General features: G+C 46.8%; 1 protein-coding gene across 1 annotated transcript in view; it reads left to right on the top strand.

Moving 5' to 3' along the window:
- Positions 1–4,067: 4,067 nt before the first annotated feature.
- Positions 4,068–24,608, top strand: part of LOC137765860 (NACHT, LRR and PYD domains-containing protein 1a allele 5-like) — a 37,002-nt gene continuing 16,461 nt past the window's right edge. The window contains exons 1-6 of the mRNA XM_068545637.1: positions 4,068–4,073; positions 4,187–4,458; positions 14,077–14,108; positions 16,943–16,987; positions 22,701–22,742; positions 23,077–23,106. Of these exons, the coding sequence (XP_068401738.1) occupies positions 4,068–4,073; positions 4,187–4,458; positions 14,077–14,108; positions 16,943–16,987; positions 22,701–22,742; positions 23,077–23,106 (427 nt within the window). The remainder of the gene's footprint in view (positions 4,074–4,186; positions 4,459–14,076; positions 14,109–16,942; positions 16,988–22,700; positions 22,743–23,076; positions 23,107–24,608) is intronic.

Raw genomic sequence — 24,608 nt, 5'->3', positions numbered from 1 at the left:
ATAAATAAATAGCAAAATTTGTTACTAAGATGCATAGACCTTTGAGATGTATTGTAGCATAAAAACAAACAAATTGAAAAATAGTGCATATATCATACAATTTTTGAAGCAAACATACATACACAATGTTTTTTATAACATATATGACGATGCAGGGAAAATGATCTGGAAGAGACACTCCCAACTGAGATGAGTAATTATCCCAGCAAAGGATTAAGCAATAACCACCACACACAAAAGTCTAATCATTGACCTTACCTAGAGAGATCCCCAAGAACAAGCCCCATTTGGGCCTCCGAGAAAGAAGACACACCATCTTCGTGGATTTAACCAAATGTGCTGGGCAAAATCATACACCAATATATTTAAATAAAAGGAGAAGGAGATGGAAAAATAATCACCTTATCCCATCGCTCCCCTCTCCCACTCAAATAATGGCTTGGACTCCACTCTCTCAGGCAAAAAGAGTCGGAAACTAAAAAGTGAAACAAAATAAAGATGAAGAAGTTAGCTCTGGGCCAGGGCATCCCAATCATTTGCGGGACCCTGGGCTAGAGTACAAATGGACATCCATATGTAATATGTCTAAACATGTAAAACTTATAAATCCAGTGAACGCACTGTTTAATGAAATATATTTTGTCTTCCTGCCTTGACAAATATTCCTGTCAAATATTCATTTGATTCATTTGACAGGAAGGACAGGTCAAGTGAGACTTCTCAGAGTCGTACACCAGCACGAGGCAGCATTTGGAGAGCCAGCTTGGGGTCCGTGGGCTTCCCTCTTGGTTTTCCGCTGCTGGCCCGTCTGTGTGGCGAGGGGCTCTGTGCGCGTGTGTAGGCCACTCGGCTTGCACACACAATCTATCCACATCCCTTTAAACAGCTGCACCTGGTCTCCCTGTGCCCTGGCGTGGGCTCTTTAGTGCTATGCCCCACCCTTAGAAAGCTGGACCTGGGGAAAGGCCTATGCTGGCCCTGGAAGTGAGCTCAGGGCCATTTGGACAGGGATGTGGGGTCTCTCATCCCCTGAGACTGGTCTAGAAGTGGGAGGCAGAGCACAGGCTCTGGAAGGGCACATCCCTTGGGCCTCATGGACTTTTTAGCCCGTGGGAGGTGTGATTGGAGGAGGGCCATGGAAGGGTCCTCTGAAGCCAGGGTCCCAGGGGTGGGCTCCCTCTTACACTGGTCTAAAGTCAGTACTATTCTTGATTTGGGGATGTCCTGGGCTCAGGTCCTGATGAGTTAAGGGATTTCAAGGGTCATTTTGACTATGTTATATATAGATCCCAAGTCAGTGAATTAATTTATTCTTCCCACTTTGTACAAAACATGAATATTTAAAAATGTGCATTAAGACTTTCTTCTCCATGAGAGATGCCCAGGACTGGGTCAGAGACTGACTGATGAAACCAGATCTACCTCTTTCACCACATCCCCTTATTTCACTGGAGTAGCAGGCAGAATCGTTGACACTGTAACTTGTTCTCTCTCCCTCTTTTGCAGAGTGAGTATGGTTGAATTTACCTAAAAGCGCAAATGATGTGATTCCACCGCACTAACTGTAGGATCTTATTTCCTTTTGTATGAGTTATTATTTGGCTGCATAACAAATTACCCCCAAATATAACAGCTTAAAACAACAAATATTTATTATTTCATAGTTTGTGTGGGTCAGGGATATGTAAGTGGCTTAGCTGGGCAGTTGTGGCTCAAGGTCTGTGGTGAGATTGCAGGCAAGCTGTCCACCAGGGCTGCAGTCGTCCCAGGACTCAGGTGAGGCTGCAGGATGCTATTCCAAGTCCACTCACATGGTTTTTCAGGCTTTAGTTCATTTGCTTGTCATATCACAGGGGCCTCCTGGAAGCCAAAGGAGAATTTCCGGAAGGAGAGAAGGGTGAGGCAAGAGTCAAGTGAGACAATGGCATTTGGAAAAGGGTACCTCAGATCTGGCAGCTGCAAGGTAACTTCCCAAACCAGGGTCTGCCAACTGGTGCTGTGTCAGGCTACTTGGGGACCTTATGAAAAATACACCAATAGTATACATATCCTTAGAGTTAATAATACTGTACTGTATATTTGAAAGTTGCTAAGACATTATATCTTAAAAGTTCTTGGCACAAGGAAAACAACTTTTGTAATTATGTGTGGTGATGGATGTTAACTAGACTTATTATGGTGATCATTTCACATATATACACGTATCGAATCATATTGTTCACCTGTAACTAATAAAATGTTGTCTATCTCGATAAAAAATACCAGTTCCTAGACCCACTTTTTTTTTTTTTTCTTTTGCAAGGAAGCTGAAGTCAAGAAAGTTAAATGACTTCCTCAAATTCCCATAGCTAGAAAAAGACTGAACTGAAAAAGACTGGAATTCAGGCTCATCTGGAAGCCACAGTTCCTGTGAGGAAGCAACGTACAAGGCTGGATCCCCACAAACCCAGGTGAACATGAACCCTGGCTCTCCACTGACCGCCAGGCAGCCTTGTGTGAGCTTGAGTCATAGGATCTGTACAAATCCTGGTTAGCTTATACGTGAAGAGGGTGTAATATTTACCTTGTGCTATTATTGTGTCGACTAAGTTATCTTTAATGCTCCCTTGCCAAAGACCACTAGGAATATACCTATAGTTTAAAAATTTGAATTTATTACTCATCGCAGTGAGGGAAATGTACACTATCCTGGAGGTGTGTCAGTGAGAGGGTATTAGGAAATATTATTAAAGGATTTGGGTTTTTGTTAGCTGATTGGGGGAGGGCTTAGGAAAGCAGGGGTCATTTTATGAGTGTGTATCTTCATAAATCTTATCCATAGAAGGGGAGACCAGAGAGAGGCTAAGGCTGTTAACTGGCAAAGAAGCAGCGGTCACGCTAACTGGCCAGGATAGCTGTGTGTCCACTGTGGCTTGGACAATGTTCATATTTTGTCTGTGTTTAGACATGATTAAGGAGTCTTGTTCTTGTCTTCATCTGTCGTGGTCACAGAGGGGCCTTGTCTCAGGTTGATGTTCTGAGAAATTGTCCACGTTTATGTTTAAGAGAAAAACACCAAGGCCCAGTGATAGCACCAGGCCAGCTTTTTCCCAGAGTATAAAATATCTTATCATAGTGCTGGACTCACAGGTGTTCCATCCATCAGGGTTATGACTTTATTGCACACACCCACACTGCCAGCGCTGGACCTTTGAGTCACAGTGAGGCAGGTAAGGGGTGTTCTGGGGTGGAGACATTTGGAAGAATCTAAAAGACAGATATCCCTTCAAGCTGCAATGACCCATTCTCTTCCCCAGCTTCAGGCATTACATGAAGCCATTTCCATGAGGTCAAGGGTATGTCAGCCTGTGGAGAATTTCAGAAAGAGCAAAGAGGGGTCTACAAGGTAGAGGGCCTATCCCTGACTCTGCCTTGTCTCCTTCCTGCAGTAAAGGCATGCTGAGCACTTACAGGGAGTCAGACCTGAGCTAGATGCTGTGTGACACCCACCACCTCATGGAAAAGACAGACAAGCAAACAATCACGCTGAAAAACGCGGTAAAAGAAAACAGTGTACAGTGAGGATCACCGACAGTCTAAGCAGTGGTTCCCACACTTTCCTGAATATTGTAATCACGTGGATCTTTGAAAAATACGGATGACTGGATCCCACTGCACTAACGTAATTGGTCTGGGATACTACCCAGAGCATCGCGATTTGAAAAACTCCCTGGGTGATTCAATGTGCAGCAAAGTTTGGGAGCCATTGGTTTAGTCCATCCATCCTTACAGTCTGGGGTGGGGTTGGGGTCACACAGCTGTTTTATCTGAGGAAGCTGTGGTCCCTCATCCCAGACACTTGTATTTAGGTACAAAATCTGAAAGAGAATTTCAGAGGGCTTACAGATCCTAAGAAGAGAATCTGGGAATTCCTTGTAGGGGGCGGGCTGTCTCGTGAAAACCCCCCAGACACAGAAGTATCCAATCCCAATCAGAGTGACATTAGCTCTCCGTCCCCTCCAGAATGGCGCTGGCCCTTTCTCTTTCACAGAAGCCTCGGCGTTAGTGTCACCAAACCTAGGTCGGGCATGGCGGTAAGCAGCTACCGAGCGGCCGGTGTGCGCACGTGTGAGAGTGTGCACACGTGTGAGAGTGTGCACGCCGGCGTGCACGCGCAGGGCCGCCGGCGAGCGTGCGTTTCCGTTAGGGAGCCCGGGCGGCCTCCGGCTGCGGCGGCAGCAGCGCGCCCGGCGCCCCCTCCCGCCCAGTCCCCTCCCCCTGTGGCTCTCGCTCCCCCTCTTCCCTCCCCCGGCAACGTCGGCCGCCTCCGGGTGCGCAGGGCAGCGCTCGGCACGCGAACCCCTTCTGCAGGCGCCCCGGCGCCACTCGAGCGTCGAGCCCCGGGCGCGCGCATCGTCCCCCCCCGCCCCGCAGCCGCCGAGCGACGATGAGCCGAGGCGCAGGGGTCGCGGAGAGCAGGTGAGCGCAGCCGCGGGGCTGGGGGGTGGGGGTTTCGGAAGGAGAAAGGGAGAGCGGGGGTGGAGTGCGGCTGGGCCCAACATCGCCGCGTGGAGAAGGGGCTTTGCGGTCTTTAGCACCCTCCACCGCAGGCTCTGCTTTTGCCCTTTCCCGGGCGGGGCGAGGGCTCCACTCCCGCCCCGGCATCCCCGCTCGGGCCGCACAAACAAAGCGCCCTTCGGCGGCGGCGCCTGCCCCGCGCGGGCACGGAGCATGGGGGAGGCGACGCGCCGTGCTTCCCGGACTCCGACCCCCTACCCCCGGCGGGGGGCCCGGGCGGTCGCACCTGGGTCGGGCGGGCGGCGCCGGGGTCGCGCGCAGGTGCTCGCGCGGAAGGCGGTCGCGCGCAGCTCGGAGGCCCAGGGCACCCTGCCCGGAGGCGGGGCTACGGGCAGCGCTGCTGCCCCCTGTCGCCGCGGCTTCCCCACGCCTGCTACCCGTCTCCAGGGCGGCGGCGGCGGCGGCAGGTGGGCCCGATTTGTTCACATACACCTGGCGGCGGGCGGGTGAGGAGGAGGGCAGGTCTCCCTGCGGCATCCCCTTTGCTCTCAGCGTGTGTGGACCGGCGCCCTTCCCGCCTCCATGGCGACTCCCCGCCCCCGAGGCCCGGTTCTGCTGTCCTCGTGTGCCCCCAGCTCTCGAGCTTCAGCTCTCTGGAGCTCCTGCGCCCTCTGCACCTGGAGGAGGACTGGGGAGGTTTTACTGAACACCATCGGCGCTTTGGCCACCTGGCTGTCAAGTTGAGTTGAGAGCAGGATTATTTCCTTAATCCCTTTTTGCCCATGCGTGGGACACCCGCGCGCCCATCATCCCCTCAACGCCCCCGTGGGGCCCTAACAATGTCTTGAGCACAGTAGGCGCAAGATCAACATTGCTTGAAGGATTTCTGCTATTACTGTAAAGGCAGCCAATGCTTCTGTGTGTTATCAGCGTCCCATAGCCCTTTAAAAGCAGCCGCTTTTTACGTGGGAATGTCTATTAAGAGCTGGTTTGAGATGTTGTGGTCGAGTTCTCCAGGACTCACTGTCATCTGCAAAAGCAGGCTTTTAGATGTAGTGTTTGGACGTAGTGTTTCAGCAGAAGACACATGATGGCTTGTTTGTGAAATATATCCTTTAGGTAATCCTCTCATTGCAGTAAATACTTGCAGGAAGTCCAACCCAAAAGAGTGCAGAAACGCTCGGCGAAGATTGAGACTCTGCAGAGAATTTACTTATGGGACAGTCCCTGACACAAAAAGAGTTTCTGCAGGATCAGCTAGAGGAAGAAGAGAATGCGGAGGTTTAAAGAGTTCACTTCAGTTTTTCGTGGATCATTCACGGAACATTAGGCCCAGCTTCTCTCAGGAAGGAGGGAGGGATTTTTTGGTTTTGTTTTGTGTGTGTGTGTGGGTGTGTGTTTTTTCCTCGTCTATTCTTTAAAACACTGTTGCAATCAGGAAGACAGTCTTAGAAAAGTCTGTTGTGGATGGGTTTTGCTGTTGAATTTCTTGAAGTTAGCATGAATAAAACTACACTAGGCCATAAACTGTGTCTGCTTGGAATATCAAAAACACTTCTTTAGAGGTGGTCAGTTAACAGCAAGACTTGTAAATGATTGTTAAAGAGAACTTTGAATCAAGTTATGGCTAAAAGTAAAGTTTTGTTCCTCAAAACAAAAGAGGAAGTGAATTGAAATATAGTGTGTGAAATTAGCACAGTTACTTACAGAGAGCTAAGGAAACCTCTACCAGCCTTCCTAGTATTACTCTGAAATGTGGGCCCTCCCCACCACTTTCCATGAAAACTTGTTAGTCCACCACCTCTGATCTTTCTGGCCTCTTCAGGGAGATCGTTGCTAATGTGTCATTTAAACACTTCAGTGTGGTAACAAAGTCCATATAATTGTGCGTCAAACAAGGGGGAGGTGCAATTCTCAGTAAGCTGTAAAGCACCCTACAGATGTTTGCTACAGTTAGTTGTAATTTTTAGTAGCTGCACAGTATGCCCCTCTGATACTTAGCCATTCCCACATTTTTGGCCATTTGAGCTGTTATTACTGATTTTTCAATATTAAGGAAGTCTCTATTTTATATCTAATTACCACATTCTTTCTGTCATTTATTTGTCCAATGAACATTTTTTTTTTAATAGTGCGAACTATATGCCAAACAGTGTGTTAGATGCTGGGGATGTGGAATCCTTGGCTGCACACACGCACACACAAACAGACACTCATACACACTCCTTGTTCCTTTAGTTCCCAGGGGTTATAAACGGCTTATAAACAAAGCACAGGAAAGCAGTGCAATAAAACCATTAATCTAGGTGTACATCAGACCTGGGCTCAGGGAGGGGAGTAGAGAAGGGATCCCTTCTACTGGGCTGAGTCATGGGAATCACCCCACCCCATCCATCCCCAGTCAGGTGAGCTCTCCTTCTTGCCCACCCTGAGCACTTATGATTTCTTTCTCTTCCCTCTTCTTCCTCTTCCTCCTTCCCTCCTTGTCCCTTCACTGCTAGAAGTGTTCCAGCTGCCTCCCGTCTCCCTTAAGCCAGCTTAGTTCCAGCCCTTTTCCCTCTTGGCTCCACTTCCCTTTGGAGTACATTATGCAGAGATTTCATTGGCAGTTAGTTACAAGGAGAAAGAAGGGAGTAAACCCCGAAACTGTTCCTCCTAATTCCTGCCACCCCACAGCAGCCGTTTGGGCTATTTCCCCAATGCAGTCACCTCTTCCTTCCACCTGGGATCATTCTCCATTCACAAATGTGGCCAGTAAAGCTAAAGTCCTATATAATACTTTTCCTTTCCCAAGACACTGAAAACCCTTCCTGTGTGTGTATGTGTATACAGTCATACAGAAAACACAGCATCTTAAGTGCACAGCTTGATGAATTACCACAAAGTGAACACATCTGTGTAACCACCACCCAGGTCAAGAAATAGAATATAACACCCTAAAAGCCCCCCTTGTTTTCCTCTTACTTTCCTGTCCCTCCTCCCCAGAGGGACCAGAGATTAGTTTTGCTAGTTCGTAAACTTTATAGAAATAGAATCATATAGTATATACGCTTTTGTGTCTGGCTTCTTTTTTGGCATTATGTTTGTGAGATTAATTCTCTCGGTTGTGTGTAAGCAGTTTTTCATTCTCATGGCTTACAGGATTCCATTATATGATGATATCACATTTTATTCATCCATTCTCCTCTTGATGAACACGGTAGTTTCCAGGTTTTGTCCTTTAGCCCTTTGATGCCCAAAGACCTACCCATTTCACTATTATTTTTGCCTACTGGTGTAACTGAAAAAAAGGAAGGGAGAGGGTAGATGAAGGAGCCAGCCTGGAGAGCCAGGCCTGTGGATTTTTTATCTTTGCTGGTACTAAGTGTTTTCTGAAGCACTGAAGCCTGTGCTCTCATTCAGAAACCTGAACACAGAAGAAAAAAGCTATGGGATGGCTTCCATCATGGGCGGGCGAGCTGATTGCAGTTGGTGGTCTTTGGGATGCTTAGAATAAAAGAAACTGGGTGATAATGGGAAACCAGCCTGGCTTGGGAAGTGTCCCCTGGGGGCACTGACAACTGGCGGCTCGACCCTGACCCTCCCCCAGGGCCTGGTCCCAGAGGGCTTGGTACTCAGGAAGTCCCTCTGTCCTGGCCAGTGTGGAAGAGGCTGTGTAGTTGGCTTCCAGAGCTTGATTCTGAGTGAAAGCAGTTTCCTTGGAGTATGTTTTAAAGTTACCTAGCCTCTTGAGGGGTTTTTGTCATCTGGTACTACAACTTCTTTTCAGGGTGGTCTGGCTTTTGTGGTCTGGGGGACTGAGATTTTCTTTGGGGAAATGCTTGGGCCTTTTGGACTCAACACAGGCAGTGTCTGAGCCTGTAGAATGTCAGGGGGTCTCACAGGACCACACATCCTCCATGAAAGATGCTGATGACAGCAGACCCTGCATTGTTGACTTCCTCCTTTGCTCTCAAGCTTCAAATCTTCCCAAGGGGGAAATACAAAGACTACTCAGTAGACTGAATGATCGCCACTCAGCATCCTGGGGTTGCCATCCGTTTGGTTACCGTTAGAGTTTCTCCACCTCCCTGTCTTTCCTCATCTCCTACCTCTCTCCCCCTGAACACACTTGCTTTCTTCCTGTTCCTGGACCTTGATTAATTCCTTCCTGCCTCAGACAGAAGCTGTGCAACATTCTCTTGTCCATTCTTGCTTGTCCTTTGTGGCTCAGTTTAAACGTCACTTCCCCAGGAAGCCCTCTCCAATTTTTCAATCTTAGACAAGTGCCCTTGAAGCACTTCCTGTCTCAGATACAAGAAGACAGTCTTCCCCATCAGGCTGATGTGTTCTTGAAGGCACAGACCCAGTTGCTTTGTTCACTTATGCCTGGCACATATCCATCCATGTTTGTTAAATGGATGAATTGATGGGTAAACCAAGGGGCCTGAGACAGGTTGTGAGACTGTCTCTGCTTATAATTTGCTGTGTGATCTTGGGTGTTCATTAACTTCACCTCTCCTAGAGCCTATCTCCCTCTCTGTAAAATAATGCATAAGGCTGGAAGATCTTGTAGGCACCTTTCCGCTTCAGTTTTTTCTGAGTCTAACAGTGAGAAGATCCTACCTGAGGGGTAGCATTCTTTGAAAATGCAGGCTGGCCTTAGCATCATGGTTTAAGTGGCCTTAGTTGCACGCCCGTGTTCTTAGCATAAGAGCTCTGTTCTTCCCAGTTCATCATAGCCTGCTCTGGGCTAAAACTATAGCTTATATTTGCTTTTATTTTGCTCTTCCAACGTCATATACATTTATTTATTTCCTGATCTGTCTTCTCTTCCATTAGTGTGCCCCTTGGGGACAAGGTTCATGTGTCACGTGTTACTTTTATATCCCCTTCGCTTAGCACAGCACCTGTGAGTTAATTTCAGTTGATGAAAAGAGATCTGTATTATAGAGAATATTACTTTCATTGAGATTATTCTCTGGAAAGTATAGCTATTTCATGATTATGCAGATTAACTCAAGTTTGTGACTAACATAAACTCTTTTCCACTTTCCTTAACCCATTTAACTTCTTCTGGCCTATTTCCCAGAAGGTTGATAGGGGCTAAAAGAAGTAAAACACTAGTTGGTTTAATTCTGGTGAAAAGTTAAAGGAGGATTTGGGGCTCATTATGGGTTTAATTATACCTAATAACTAAGGTCTCTGAGCCTTATTTCCTCATCTGTGAAACGGAGATGACACTAGTTCAGTATCAAGGACTAAAAAGGTTGTTGCAATGAGCCCATCGATGGGCTTGGGGTCCTTGGCTTGGGTTCAGGCACACAGTAAATATTTTTAAAATATTAGTTAAAGAAAAAAATTAGGTATTATATTACATTTTTATTTTCACTCTAAGAATTGCTAAAGATCTTTAACTGGAGAATTATTACTTATTGAGCCAGATTTGAGTGAAATCCTTCTGGCATCTACTATCCACCTGTCAGGCTGGGAGTGGAGGTGAGAGAAAGGCTCCCTCAGGTTGGATTTTACTATGCTGAGATGCAGGGTTTTTCTCCTCCCGCTGAGGGAAAGGGGCCTGTATTAGACGGGGCCTGGGAGCTGATCGGCATGGATGGGGCGGCATTGAAATTATACCTAGTCATCATGGTTGAGTCCCGATCAAAATGTAAGGAATTTTAAGTGATATTAAGTAAATGTCCAAGTCCCTTCCCTGCTGATCTTCAGCCCCTAGATTATACTGGGAACATTTGGAATGGGTACTCTCTCTCCGTGGTTGCCGTGGTTTTCCTTTTAACAAACCACATGGAAAAAGCAGAAAGGAAGAGGATGTGGGGAACTAGCTTCCATGTAGTGTGTTAGGGAGGAAGAAAATCTTCCTCGACCCTTCTGGGTTCTTCTGGTGTAAGGATTAAATTGACATGACACAGATTAACAGGAGAAAGTCACACAAAAATGTAATAACAGGGACACGTGGGAGATACCGAGGAAAACTTGAAAAAGGCCAAAGCCCTCACCGTAAATACCGTCCTCAGCTAAAGACGAAAGAGGATGTTGAGGGTGAGGAGAGTGAGTTCTGGGAGGTCACCAGGAAGAGCACGGTAAACACAGGTAAGGTTGTGATGCACATTTAACTCACTGCCTTCTCCACGGATAAGATACGGACTTGGACACCGTTGCAGACAGCGATTTCCCTTACAAATGTAAATGTTTCTTACAAAGGGTAACTCCTGCTTGGTTTTCAATGTTTTTTCCCAAACAATGTTGTTTCTTAGAGAATAACCAGCTTAAAATAATTAATATACCAAAGAGACATATTTTAGGGTAGCAAATTCTGCTACTCTGTAAAGTGGCTAGGCCCCTATGGGTCCCCTGGGGTTGCTCCCTCCACCTGGCTGTGACTCCTGGAGCTGCCCTGCGGGCGGGCTCCTGCACCTTGGGGCTAAGTCTCCTCCCCTATAACTGTCGGGTGTTTTAGTACAGAGAGCTGGCCCTCTACCCTGCAGCCTCACTACATGGAGAAAATAAAGGTTTTCCATAAAGGTTTTCTGGTTTTTAGCAGAAGTTCTGTTATCTAGACGCATGTACACACATCTGGAAATAAAGATAAACAGCTGTAGAAAGGGGAATATGAAAGGGACAATTAAGAGAAAAACGCGATTTGTCATTGGGGACACGGAGTGGGTTTTTTTTGTTTAATTTATTTTATTTATGGTTGTGTTGGGTCTTCGTTTCTGTGCGAGGGCTTTCTCTAGTTGCGGCAAGCGGGGGCCGCTCTTCATCGCGGTGCGCGGGCCTCTCACTATCGCGGCCTCTCTTGTTGCGGAGCACAGGCTCCAGACGCGCAGGCTCAGCAATTGTGGCTCACGGGCCTAGTCGCTCCGCGGCATGTGGGATCTTCCCAGACCAGGGCTCGAACCCGTGTCCCCTGCATTGGTAGTCAGATTCTCAACCACTGCGCCACCAGGGAAGCCCCCGGAGTGGGTTTTAAGCAGACATATTTTGTACAATAAGAACGGCTAACTCTCAATACATGTTCTCATAATTATTTTTAAATTAAAAGGCACAACGACTGCATTATAAGAGGTATGAGTCTGGAGAAAAAAGATGCAGTGGTTGGCTTTTTCTTTTATGCATTTCATTGGGAACCATATTTTAGCCTTTCTTAGTGTCTTGAAGCATTTCCTAATTTCAAGTTTACCACCACTCTCTGACCTTTTGAGCTGGAGTTTAGGATTAAAAAATAAGAGGACTTAGGTCTGAAAATGAAAATACATGTTTTTCCTAGAAAATACCAAATACTTGGGAATGTTTACCAGAAAAAATCTTGATTCAAGGAGGTTTTCAAAATCTGGAGGCTCCTGACTAACTTGACTGAAGAAGAGAAAGGAAAGGGCCAGCAGTTGGTCTGCTGCTTTTGCTGTTTTCTTCTTCAGTTTACTTTCACTACCAGGATTGGGGTTTGGGGTAAAGTGGTGGGGAGTGAAGGGAGACATGGTGCCAGGCAACTGTGGGGCTTTGAAGTCATAATGGCCTAGGGTCAAGTGCTTCTTTTCTGTTTGTTAGCTGTGTGACCTCAAGGAAGTTAATGAACCTCTCTGAGCCTCAGTCCCTGCATTTGTAAAATGGCCTTCATAGGCTTATTGGGATGATTCAGTGAGAAAATGCAGAAAGATTTTACACCCCCATAAGTGCAAATAACATTGTTGTTTTCTGCCTGCTTTTTCATTTATTCATCAAAGATTCTGATTCGGTGGGCCCAGAAAAAATGGTTTTTAGAAGGCACCCTGTAGAGTTCTAATGTCCTCAGTCCACACCTTGAGAAATGCTGTCCTTAAGGGATGAGGAGCAGTTTGGGCATCAAGGGGGAGGGCAGGGCTGTCACGTACGTGCACACACAACTCGAGGGGTTACCCCAACATTGTAGTACATGTCCATGGAGCACACATAGTTGGGGTACCTGACCTGCAAGGCCACAGGCAGTGACCCTTTTTGGGGGAGGGTGCAGAGAGTGGTGTGTGTGTGTGTGTGTGTGTGTGTGTGTGTGTGTGTGTGTTATGCAGGGTATGCTTGGGACACTGAAGAGCTTTCCCTCTGAGGGAGCACGCAGGGTGGGAGACGAGGAAGCAGGGTGGGGGTCCTTGTGTGCCATGCCAGGGAACTCAGGCTTTGGCTAGGAAGTGGTGAGAAGCCACAGAAGAGTCTAGGCAAAGACATGATTAGGTCATGCTGACGGTCACATGAGGGACGAACCAAGAGAATGAGACAGTAATTATGAGAGAATATAATCAACCAGCTGGGTGGGGAGAGCGCTTGAATGGAGGCGGAGACAGTTTGCACTGAGGAGGGGACAGATTTGAGAGATGTGCTGGAGGCGGTTAGGAGGACACGGATGGTGCTGCTCGCTGAGAAAAAGGGAGCAGGAGCTAGTGATGGCTTGGAGGTCCCAGTTAGGTGACCTGGTGAGGTCAGGAGGAGCAGGTTTTCGTGGAGAGGGGAAGACAGTGATTAGTTAAGTGCTGACCGAAGTCAATGGAAAGCGCTGAATTGACCCTTGGGCCCTGGGCACCTGGAACTCTGGGAAGCGGCCTGGAAGGGGGCAAAGATTTAGGATCTGAAACCTTGGCATGAAGGCGAGCATGAGGCAGTGTGAGGAGGGTGCACTGATGTGATCCTGGGACACAGCGATCTAATCCCCAGGAGGCTGGGGCCTGGAGCCAGGAGATGGAGCACATGGAGAGGGGAGAGGCCACTGAGGCAGGGGAGGGGGGAGCAGACCGGCTGAGAGGGACTGGAAGCCACGGGGGGAGGGGGCCGGGGGGGAGCCTGTCACGTGCTTCATCTAAAGAGAGAGCGGGCACTAAGGACGGAGAGGGCCCGTTGGGTCTGTCGGACAGGAGTCCTCGGTGGCTCTAGCTTGGGTGGTTTGGGTAACGTGGAGGAGCAGAAGGCAGGTGGCTTTGATTCTGGGAGAGGGTGGGGAGTGGGAAGCGGAGGCCGTGAGTTCCCCCGTGAGACCGGCACTAGCCGGGCAGAGGGAGTCCAGGCGGTGGTGAGGATGGAACGTCAGGTCGGGCAGGGGAAGGACCGGTTAATTGAATGGGAGCTGTCCGAGCCCTTCATTCTCAGGCGTGCTGTGTCTGAGGGAGGAGGCCAGAGAAGCAGGTGAGAAGACCTGGGCGAGGGAGGGCGACTCAGGGAGCAGCTCTGGGAACCAGGAGGAGGGGCTGGGGGCCAGCGCGGCTGGGCTGGGATGGGCGAAGAGGATGGATCGCTGGAAACGCGGCAGAGCAAGGGGCGTGGCGGGCACGGGGATGCCGCGCAGCGACCCAGTGCAGGGGTGCCGGCGGTGCCGGTGGTGCAGGGGTGTGAGCGGACAAGCTGGGCTTCAAGGGCACGCTCCATAAGCCCCATCTATCCCGTGGTTCGGAGTCAGGCCGTCGTAGGTGGGGAGTGAGAGGGGCAGGAAGAGCCTTGAGGAGGGAGAGAGTTCTTTCATCCGTTTCTGGAGAAACATAGTATGATCATTTTGAAGACTTCCATAATTATTTTGTATAAAATTAGTATCCGTTTATAAACCTTTTTCTTTTCTTGTTCTAGTGATGATCGCAGTGCCTCTTCGGAAGAAAAAGGTATGGAACTCTTACGTCAATGCTGAGTTACCGAAAACTTAACCTGTACTGTGGAAATTTGCATTGTTAGAAAATGATTTTTTTTATTAATTTTCTTTATTGGCTGCAGTTTACATTCATGCATTCACCAACTTATAGAAATGTGTTAAAATAATCAATAGGTTAGGATGATGCGATAATGACAATTTTTCAGAATTTTCTTTAAGATTGTTTTTCAACAGATATTCCAAAAAAAAAAAGAAATGTAAAGAATTTGGGCCTTTGTAGTTTTTATAACTTAAGAATAGAAAATAAATGCTCTTACATCTCTCTCCTTTTAAACTCTGGCTCTAACGTTCTTTTTAACCTTATTTTAAATTCAATAAAGTAAGATTAGGGAAGTATTGTCAACTGAATTCTATAAATGTTCCATACACAATGACTAGATATTTTCTTTAATACTTGAGTGTTGTCGTCAATTTTAGATACTTAATGAAAATAACAGCACACAATTCTATCCCTGAAAGTGGGTCAGATAAACATTTTATTTATTTATTTTAAAAAAATAAATTTATTTATTTATTATTTATTTTTGGCTGCATTGGGTCTTTGTTGCTGCGTGTGGCTTTCTCTAGTTGCGGCGAGCGGGGGCTACTCTTCATTGCGGTGCACGGGCTTTTCATTTCAGTGGCTTCTCTTGTTGTGGAGCTCAGGCTGTAGGCGTGCGGGCTTCAGTAGTTGTGGCACGTGGGCTCAGTAGTTGTGGCTCGCAGGCTCTAGAGCACAGGCTCAGTAGTTGTGGCGCATGGGTTTAGTTGCTCCGTGGCATGTGGGATCTTCCTGGACCAGGGCTCGAACCCGTGTCCCCTGCATTTGGCAGGAGGATTCTTAACCACTGCGCCACCAGGGAAGCCCAATACTCCTTTATTAAAGGAAGGTCTTGGTCTAGGTTTGGGGGTTGCTGAGGGTTGAGTCCTCTTTTTGGCCTGTGCTGCTTGTTATTAAAGGCTGTAAACAGTGTGTGGGGATGTATTTCTTGCTTTGCCTCCTTCTCTTTATCGTGTGCTGCATGGCTCTGAGTCCTTCTGGAGGGTGGTTCCGAGGCCACTTTAGTTGTTGACCTGTGTCACTGGACTGCAGAGTGGCTTAGAAACTCCTCAGCTCATTGCTGGGCCACTGTCTTACTTTTGCAAGTTACATATCCCTCCTGTGTTTCATTTTTCCAGCACAGAATAATAACCTGCCTAATAAAAGTATCCTGATTATAATCTAATAACAGTTTCTGTAACATTTGGCTGGAATGTGTAGTGTATGGGGCTGTCATGAATCTGTCAAGTGTAGGGTTGGATCTGGCCAGCTTTTCTGCTTCCTGGTGCTGACCTCAACCTCACCCGTCCCTCTATTGGCTTTTGCCTGTTTCTGTCTGCTTGAGATGCCTCTCCCTTCCTGCACACTTAACCTCTCAGGCTTGTTTCAGCGCTACCGAATTCAAGGACTCGTGCTGAATCCCTCACCTGCAGTGAGTGGTCTCAATTTCTCTCTTGGACCAGCAGAATACTGGCCTTCCTTCGTTTCGTATTGTCCTGATTTCTTCATTTGTCTATGCACAGCCACTGCTTGTCCGCACACAGGCTGTTTGCTGGGACATGGATTTTCTCCTAATGCTGCAGAGTGCCCATCACACGGTGGACACTAAGTCAATGTTCATTAAATTGAAGGGACAGTAGTCTCTGCTCACGCCCAGGGGAATTAGTCAACTGGTAATTAAGCCCCTGTTGTTCACCAGCCTGGCGTGGGTGAATGTTCCAGACAAACGAAATGGAAGAGTTGTCTGTTCCATGAGCAGTCTAATTGAGCATGGCGTAAATACAGACTAGGGACCTGGTAGCTAAGGGGCAATCCTTCCCTACACAGAAATGCTCTTGCTCTGTTTAACATTGTTGGTAACTTCTGCAGCAGTTACCCCTTCTTCCCCTATACTATAATATCTCCATTCCCATGCACCCACACTGGCCTAGGCTCTCATCACTTCATACCTGGATCTCTGCAGTGGCCTCCATGTCAGGCTCTCTGCAGTCTAATGCATCCTGAACGTCAGTACCCCCCAGTGTCCACCAACATCTTGAGGAACACCAAGGCCCATTCCAGCTTGAAGCTGTCATGTAATTCTGCGTCTCCATGTTATTCCGTGTCTCCATGTCATTCCCTGTAGGAGAACCATCCCCCAAGGCCAGTTCTTCCTAACTGCATTCCGGGTCCTCCCTAGTCTGGTCACAACTTATCTGGCCAACTTTACATCCTCACCTCTAACCTATTTGTGTCATTTCACTAAATTGTTGACAGTTGTTTGCCTGAATTGACTGTTAACTGGGGAAGGACACTGATTCTTTGGTATAGTAACACCACTGTCTGCCCTTCAGTGACAAAATCTAAAACCAGGTGCTTTTTTTTCCTTTCTGGTGTCAAGTTACTTAATTGCCAGGGATGTTTTTAGGGAGCTGCTGAGTTAATCAAACAAAGAAACAATGCCCTTTGGCACAAAATTGAGAGATTGCCAGGGATCCAACCAAATGTAATTATAAAGTTTGTTGGCTTTCTGTTTGCCTTCTATTGGAAAAGGCTTATGGTTTCTTGGGCTAAATCTTTTTTCCTTTGAGAATATGGCATTGTTTACCATTGGTAACTGGGCATTCATTTGACATGCAAGGCTGCTTTGGCTCTAAAGAGGTGATTCAGTTTATGGAATAGGGTGCTTCTGTTATTTTTGGTTTAGCAGCTTTTACAAAAATGGACATAATCTTCTATTTTATCCTTGTATTTATACTATTAAACTTTGTTTCTTTCTCAAAATTTAGATTGCCCCAGTCGCAACCTAGATACTTCAAAGGACTCTAAATCAGGTAAGGGATATAATTAATATTGGTAAATGCCCAAATGAAATTTTTACAAAATAACCAATTCATAGCAAGATAAATTACATTTATTTTTCTGTTTTACTTCAAACAATCTGAATGAAAGGTAGGGACTTTCATCTTTCTACTTGAAAGAGTTGAATGAGTTTTAAACTTTCATGATTACCTAGCCTAGTGAAATCAGTGACTTTAAGGTTTGGTGATAAAGATGTACTTAGTGAAACTGAGAATTTATCTGATGGGGCAGTCAGGCCATTTTCTAGATTGGCTCCACTAACCTAATAGAGGGTCCTCTGTGAGCCCAGCCAGGTGGTGGATACTTGGCTAGGGTAGTCCTGGGAGGCTTCCCTGAGAAGGTGATGGTCGACTTGAACTCTGAAGCATGAATTGAGGTAACAGGGCAAAGGTGGGGAAAAGAGTTGTCTTAGTTCAAAAGACTTGCAGGTGTAAAGGCCCTGATGTGGGAAAGTGCACAGTGGTTGTTTGCAGAGGCTGGAGGAGGTCAGATGACTGGAATCAGAGAGAGAGGGGAAAGGTGGCAGGGCCATAGTGTGTCTGCAGAGGCAGGCGGGGGCTAGATTACACAGGCCCTTTGGATTAAAAAATCTGTTCTCCGGAGAAGATGTACAAATGGCCAATAAGCACATAAAAGATGCTCAATATCATTTCAGGAAGTTACAAATCAAAACCACAGCAAGATACCACTTCACACCCACTAGGATGGCTATAATGAAGAAGATAATAGCAAGTGTTGTCAAGGATGCAGAGAAATTAAAACCCTCATATACTGCTGATGGGAATGTAAATTGTCACAGCCATCTGGGAAAACAGGTCATTCTCAAATAGCTAAACAAATTACCATTTGATCCAGCAATTTCTCTCCTCTGTGTATACCCAAGAGAAACTTGTGCATGAATGTTCACAGCAGCATTATTCATGATAGTCAAAAGTTGGAAACAACCCAAAAGTCCATCAAGTTTTAAATGCATAAACAAAATGTGGTATACCCGTTTGTATTACTTTGCTAGGACTGCTGTAACGAAGTGCCACAGACTGGGGGGCTTAATCAGCAGAAATGTATTGTCTCACAGTTCTGGGGGCTAGAAGTCTTGAGATCAAGGTGTTGGCAGGGTTGGTTCCTTCTGAGGACTCGGAGGGAAGATCTGTTCCAGATCTCTTTTGTTGGTTTGTAGATAGCCATCATCGTGGTCATATGATGTTCTTCCTATGATGTGTCTCTGTGTCTGAATTTCCCTTTTTTGTAAGGACACCAGTCATCCTGGATTAGGGCCTACCCTAATGACCTCATTTTACCTGAGGTAAATACCTCTATAAAGACTCTATCTCCAAATAAGGTCATATTCTAAGGACTTCAAACATGAATTTTCTTTTGGGGGGGGGGAACACAATTCAATACACAACACCATATAATGGAATATTATTCAGCCATAAAAAAGAATAAAGTGCTGATACATACTACAACATAGTTGAACCTTGGAAACATGCTCAGTGAGAAAAGCCAGGTACAAAAGCCTGTGTATTGTGTAATTCCATTTATATGAAATGTCTAGAATAGGCACATCTATTCAGGCAGAAAATAGAGTATTGGTTGTCTAGGTCTGGGAGGAATGGGGAGGGTGGAAATAGTTAAAAGGTACAGGGTTTTTTTTGGGTTATGAAAATGTAAAATTGATTGTCATGATAGATGTATAACTGTGAATATGCGAAAAGCCATTGAATTGTACACTTTGAGTGAATTGTATAGTATGCAAATTAGATCTCAATAAGGTCGTTATAGAAAAAAAAAAAGGTTATATCAGAAGAAAAATATCCAAAGCTTGTTGTCCAGAAAAAAATCCACGTGTTTTCTTGAAAAACTTATGCTCAGTCATGTCTGTGCCCAGGGCCCTGCTTCCTGAACAGTTTGCTGGGACTGTGGTTTTTGCACACTTGATTTATTCCTGTGATTAGGTTTATGTGGAATAGAATATACTTCAGGACAGACAAGTAGCAAAAGTTGTCCCTCTGATTTGTTTCCTTACCCTTGTCATTTCTGAGAACAGAGCCAGCTGGCAATCTTGTTGCCAGATTGTAGAGTTTTTATTGTTATATCTGGAAAATTAAGTATATTTTTCTCTTTTTCCTCGAGGTAATATTGTACGGGTTTGATGATTACATCGGCTATTTTTATGAGGTTTCCATGTTCCTAGTGACGAAAGGGGAACAGTACCTAAAGTTATGAGAAGTACCCTTTGGTTTTAACGTTAAATAGAAAAGGAGAACTATGGATTTGTAAGATATAACCAAAATGGAGATTAAAATGGGATTGTGCAAGGACACCTCTCCCCCAGCTGTCTGAGAAAGGAGGAGAAAGTCCGCTGCTGGTGATAGTGTCCGAATCTAAAGATGAGAGTTAAAAGTGTGTACACGCAGAGTTTAGTCCAGCCAGTGGATAACACAGGTTGTCAGGTGAGTGAAGGGACAGGCACCTCAGGCCAGAGTGGGGTGGAGCCTTCTCAGCTGGATGAAGGGAGGCTGGCCTTGTCAAGAAGCAGAGGGTGATTTTTGTAAACTGAGAGCAGAGCTGATACGGAGTACAGGGCAGGGCAGCGAGCCCCAGAGGGGAGACGGGAGTGACCCCTGACTTGGCCTCGGGGGTGGAGAGGGAGCGGGCTGTGCAGCTGCTGTCTCTATCTAGGCTGAGAGTATGTGGAAGGGGCTGTGGCCTGCATTCCCCTCCTGTCTGCCCCGAAGTGTCCAACCCTCAGAGGGGAGAAAGTGCACTGGCCTCTGGACCAGATAAGGCATGGGACCTGCTCTTTCAGTTTGCCTGCTTTCACATTCCCTCTGTTCCCTTTCTCACCTTTCTCTCCTTTTATTTTTTTTTTAAAGTAAAGTTTATTTTTAAAGGCTTAGCTTTTTTTAGTTGAATGCAGTGGATCAAAGGAAGGAGTATGGATTTTGTCCGCATCTAGGCTGGCGTTCTGAAGGACAGCTGGGTGTGGTGAAGGTGGCACCCATCAGAATGAGAAACTGGGAGAAGAGAAGCTCAGAGTTGGGGGTTGTTTGCGCACCAGCTTGCTGCCAGGGCTTTTACCTGCACAAACATGGGAAGGGTTTAGTGCTTGTAGTAGCAGGCTTGGACTGGCCTGTCACTGGAGTTTAGGAGTGAACGTGACCTATTAGTAACACTTATTAAGTGCCTACTGTGTGCGAGGCCCTGGGCTGGTCCCTCTTCACAGACATCTTATTTAGTTCTCAAATTTGTGCCGTGAGGCAGAAAAATGGTCCTGGGGGCTTGAGCAGGCTCACAGGGCAGGGAGGCAGAAATAGAATCAGGAGTCCTAGGTCCAGAACCAGAGGAAAGGTGAACGAAGGGCTGGCCCCAGACTCCCTCTCCCAGGGACCTGGGGCAGAAGGCGGGCCTCACCTGGGACTGGTCCAGGCAGAATTACAGCCCTGCAGAGGTCCCAGACTGCCAGAGGGAACCGACAGAATAAAGAGGGGCCATGGTAGGGGCTGCTTGGCTCTTTAAAGCTGGGCAAAGCATTCGTTCGTTCACACATTCATTCATTCATTGAGCATCTGTATAGGGATGGGTGCTGGGGAATCAAGGTGGTGAGACACAGCCTCAGTCCTCCGGGGCTCACAGACCAACAGCTAAGCAAGCAGGCACTGCTTGGCAACGGGGTAAATGTGGCAGGATGGATCAGGAAAGAGGCACGGCTCACCTAACTTGGTGGGGCAGAGGGAGACTGTCAGCAGAAGTGACATTGGGCTGGCTCTTAATGGATACCTAGGAGCTCTGGAAGTGGGGTCTGGGGAAGGGATTTCCAGGCAATGGGATGGCATCTGTAAGGGCTTGGAGGAAGGAGTGGTAATCATCCTGGGGTACAGCTTGGGGCACGAGGAAGTGATTAAAATGGGTTGATTCTAGGCCAGTGGTTCTCACCCCTGGCTGCACACTGCAGTTATCTGGGGACCTTTAAAAAAAATACTGCTGTTCAGGCCCCAGCCCGGAGTCCCAGGCATGGGTGTGTTTAGAAAGCTCCCTAGGTGATATCAGCGTGCAGCCAAGGTTGAGAACCACTGCTCTGTTCTTCCAGCCCTGGAAGACCAAGGCCATGTCGTATCACTTTGATTTCCCAGCACCTGTTTCGACGCCTCACCCTCCCCTCAGGTATCCTCTCATGCAGGAGTCTGCCTCCTACTGCCCCCCCCTACCCCCCGCCATCCAATCAGTCACCAGCTCCTGGGTGTTGAACTGCTGAAGTAACAAGAAGCATGTTTGCAAGTGTAACAACATGGTTAAGAGGGCAAGTTCAGGCCAGACTGCCCAAGCTGAAATCTTAGCTCCAGACTTCCTGGGCCGGGGATGAGGGGTAGTGCCCTGGTGCTCGTGGTGTTGCATAAGTCAGTTAACTGACCTCAGCTTACCTCATTTGGAAGTGAGAGTTAATGTGTAAGTATATGTAAAGCCCTTACGTAAATATATGTAAATGTATATATATATATGCAAAGTGAGTAAATAAATGTAAATGAGTGAATACACGTAAATGAGTCAGTATATGCACAGTGCCTGGCACATAGTGAACACTCTAAAAAGCTGCTCTTAGCTGCTGTATTATCGTTCTCATCTTTATTCTCAAATCTTTCCATTTCTCCGTGTAACGATTGTCCGTCCTTGGTTTTGGTTGTCAGTAGTTGCGTGCAGGGAGGGAAGATCTGAGAATAATATTAATAGCTTTCTGTGTATTTACTCAGGGGACCCTGAGCCTTCGTGGAGGGTGAAGCAGGACGCGCAGCTGAGGGGAGGGAGTGGAGGGGGTGAACTTGGCTGAGCAGATTCTGCCTGGCGCTCATCTGGCCAGCCAGGGGAGGTCCAGGGTGCGCCTGGAGGTGGAGGTCAGATCCGGATTTGGGAGTAGGTGGCAAGCCCTCTCAGGGCTCTTGAGGTGGAAAGAAGGCTGGAAGTGGGGAGTGGGGGTGGAGTGTGGAGAGGAGCAGAACGCAAATGGAGGACACATGGAGAGGTAGGCGGAGAACCGGGACAGACGGGAGAGCTGTGCGGGCAGGATTGGGTGGTAGGGGTCTCTAGCTGTGGGAACCCTGGGTCTACCCGTGGGAGTCATGGGTCTGGGGGTTAGTGGGCCTTTGGGGACATCAGGGAAAGGATTCCAAACTAGTTGTGGGAACAGAAGCCTAACTGCCGTGGATGGAGGCGCTGAGTTGGGCATGAGAAAGGGGAGGGAGCATTCTTGGGGACCGCTCTTTCCAGAAGTAGTTGAACAATATAGACTGTTTGTCCTATGCTTCAGGGAAATGGCATTTACACTACAGTATTCTGCACTGTTGTATCACTGAACTTTTGCATGGAGCCTTCTAGATATACAAGTGCGGGTCCAAGACGGGAGCAGCAAGGGCAGGTCAGGCTGGGTGGGACTTGGGTGACACCCAAATAAAGTGATTATTGCAGCCAAAGTGTGATTTGAGCTCATACTTAAGCAATTAAAGTATGTTTTATCCAGCTCCAAAGAAAGATAAGCCTTCTTTTATGTAAACCAGGCTAGTTTTGGACTTAGTGAGAATGGATTAAAAGAAATTAGTTGAGTTCGGATCTGTTTTATTATATGTATAATTAAAAAAAATAGTTCCTACTTTTATTCATTGTGTGCTTCTCCTGGCATATGCTTTTTTTTAGGTGACGACAGCAGTTCCGAGAGCAGTTTGGAAAGTGAATCTGGTGAGTTATCTGTGTATGTGTTTCTTTAATTACAGAATTCTAGTTAAACATAGACACCTTTATTTTTATTTTAAAGTAATGCCCAGATCACTTACATTGCTTGAGGACATAATAATTACTAGTGTCTTTTTTGTGGAGTACTGAAAAAGTACTTACATAGTAAATAATTTCTAGTTGGCAAGCAAAGTGGCAAAACAGGATGAGCTGAAGAAGAAAGACAGGAAATGGTTGCTATTGGTGAGAGGCAAACATTTTACCTATTCTCCCATTAGCCTGTGTTTTTTCTTAGTTGTATGAATCTGATTTAGACCTTTTTTTTTTTTTTTTTTTGTAGATAATGAGGAGCCAAAACCAGAAAAAACAAGTGAGTATATCCTTCCTTCCTCTGACTTTCTTTTTTGTTGTTGAAAGGAAAAAAGACGGATAGGCTTTGAGATTTTTAAGTTGCAAGTTGCTTGTTCATGATCTTTTCCTGTGTAAAATCGGGTTCAACATTGGGAAACGAATAAGCATTTTGAAAATTTGAGCTCAGTAGACTTGGAATACAAAGGATGTGTTCCTGGTCTGCATTGATGCCAAGACTCTGCATGTGTGGTTCTGCCCTCACGGTTCCCAAAGGAGAAGAGATTGAGGGACTGACTGAAATCTGCAGTGTCGCCGCAGCGGCCTTGGCTTCCTTCCGAGGTGGTCACCGCTCACAGTTTATCGCAGAGTAAACTGTTTGCTGCTGAAAATGTTGTAGATCTGTGGTTTAAAGTTTCTGGCTTGCTCTTCTGGCTGTTTGTGAACAACTTGAGTAGGAAACCACTGTAAAGACGTAGATTCTAAATATAAAATTTGGTTTTGATCTAAAGTTTTGTGAAAGACTTAGGAAAAAAATGTTGCATGACTAAGCTTATATTCTAACTGATTTTATTTTACTGCAGGATTTTTTTCCCCCAGTTCTTCGAATATAATCTGCTTATGAACACAAATACTATAGCAAGGCAGTCAGAGGGCTCCTTTGTAATATTTTAAAATTAATGAAGTCTCTTCACTCAGAGGTCCTTCTGTCTTTAATCTAATTCTCTCTGCGGTTTCCCAGTGGGGAACCCGTGAAGGTAATTATAAGCTCCTTGCAATCATGTTATGTATTGATAAGAACCTGTAATTATTTCTGTATCACACTCGTGGAGTAGATGTCACATTCTGATACCCATAAGGAAAGAATGTGTATCAGCCCTCCTACTCCCAATCCCCTTTATACATTATAAGGACTATTTCATCCTGCAAAATGCAGTCAGAAGTCTAGCCTCCAATAGATTGGATTAGGATAGAAATGAAGTCAGAAAGCTGTGTATTGGGATCTGGTCTTTGTTGTTCCTGGTTAATAATTGAGTAAATGGCCGTAGGGACACAGAGTCCAGAGGCAGGGCCCTCAGGGTCCTGGAAGCCAGGCCTGGACCAGGGCCTCACTAGGGTGGCAACCAGGTGGAAGGCATTTGAGTCAGAGAGGCTCAAGATAGGCTCATATTTGGGTGGGAGGGCACGGTCAGTGCGGTCAGACAGGGCATGCGTGGGTCAGGGAGCTGCTGGACCTGGCCCTTGGCCAAATTAGACTCCTGGATGTCTTTGGCAGTGCAAGTGGGTGGGCTGAGGATGCTTGTTTCTGGAGCCCCGAGGCTATCCACGGGGCCCTGCCTTCCCCCAAGGTTATTCTCTTTGTTAAAAGACCTTTTATCCTCCACGCTGGGGGGAGAAATCGAAGAGACCCCCCCCCCCGACCCCCGCCGTTCACCTCCATTCTCAGGCCAGGTGGAAGGACCAGGCGGGCCGCCCTGGGATGCTTCCCTTTCTGTGGGCTGGCTGGTGATGCAGGCCCACCCA

The sequence above is a fragment of the Eschrichtius robustus genome, chromosome 6 (assembly GCF_028021215.1).
Source record: "Eschrichtius robustus isolate mEscRob2 chromosome 6, mEscRob2.pri, whole genome shotgun sequence".
In the NCBI taxonomy this organism is placed as follows: domain Eukaryota; kingdom Metazoa; phylum Chordata; class Mammalia; order Artiodactyla; family Eschrichtiidae; genus Eschrichtius; species Eschrichtius robustus.
This window is presented reverse-complemented; position numbering and strand designations above follow the sequence as displayed.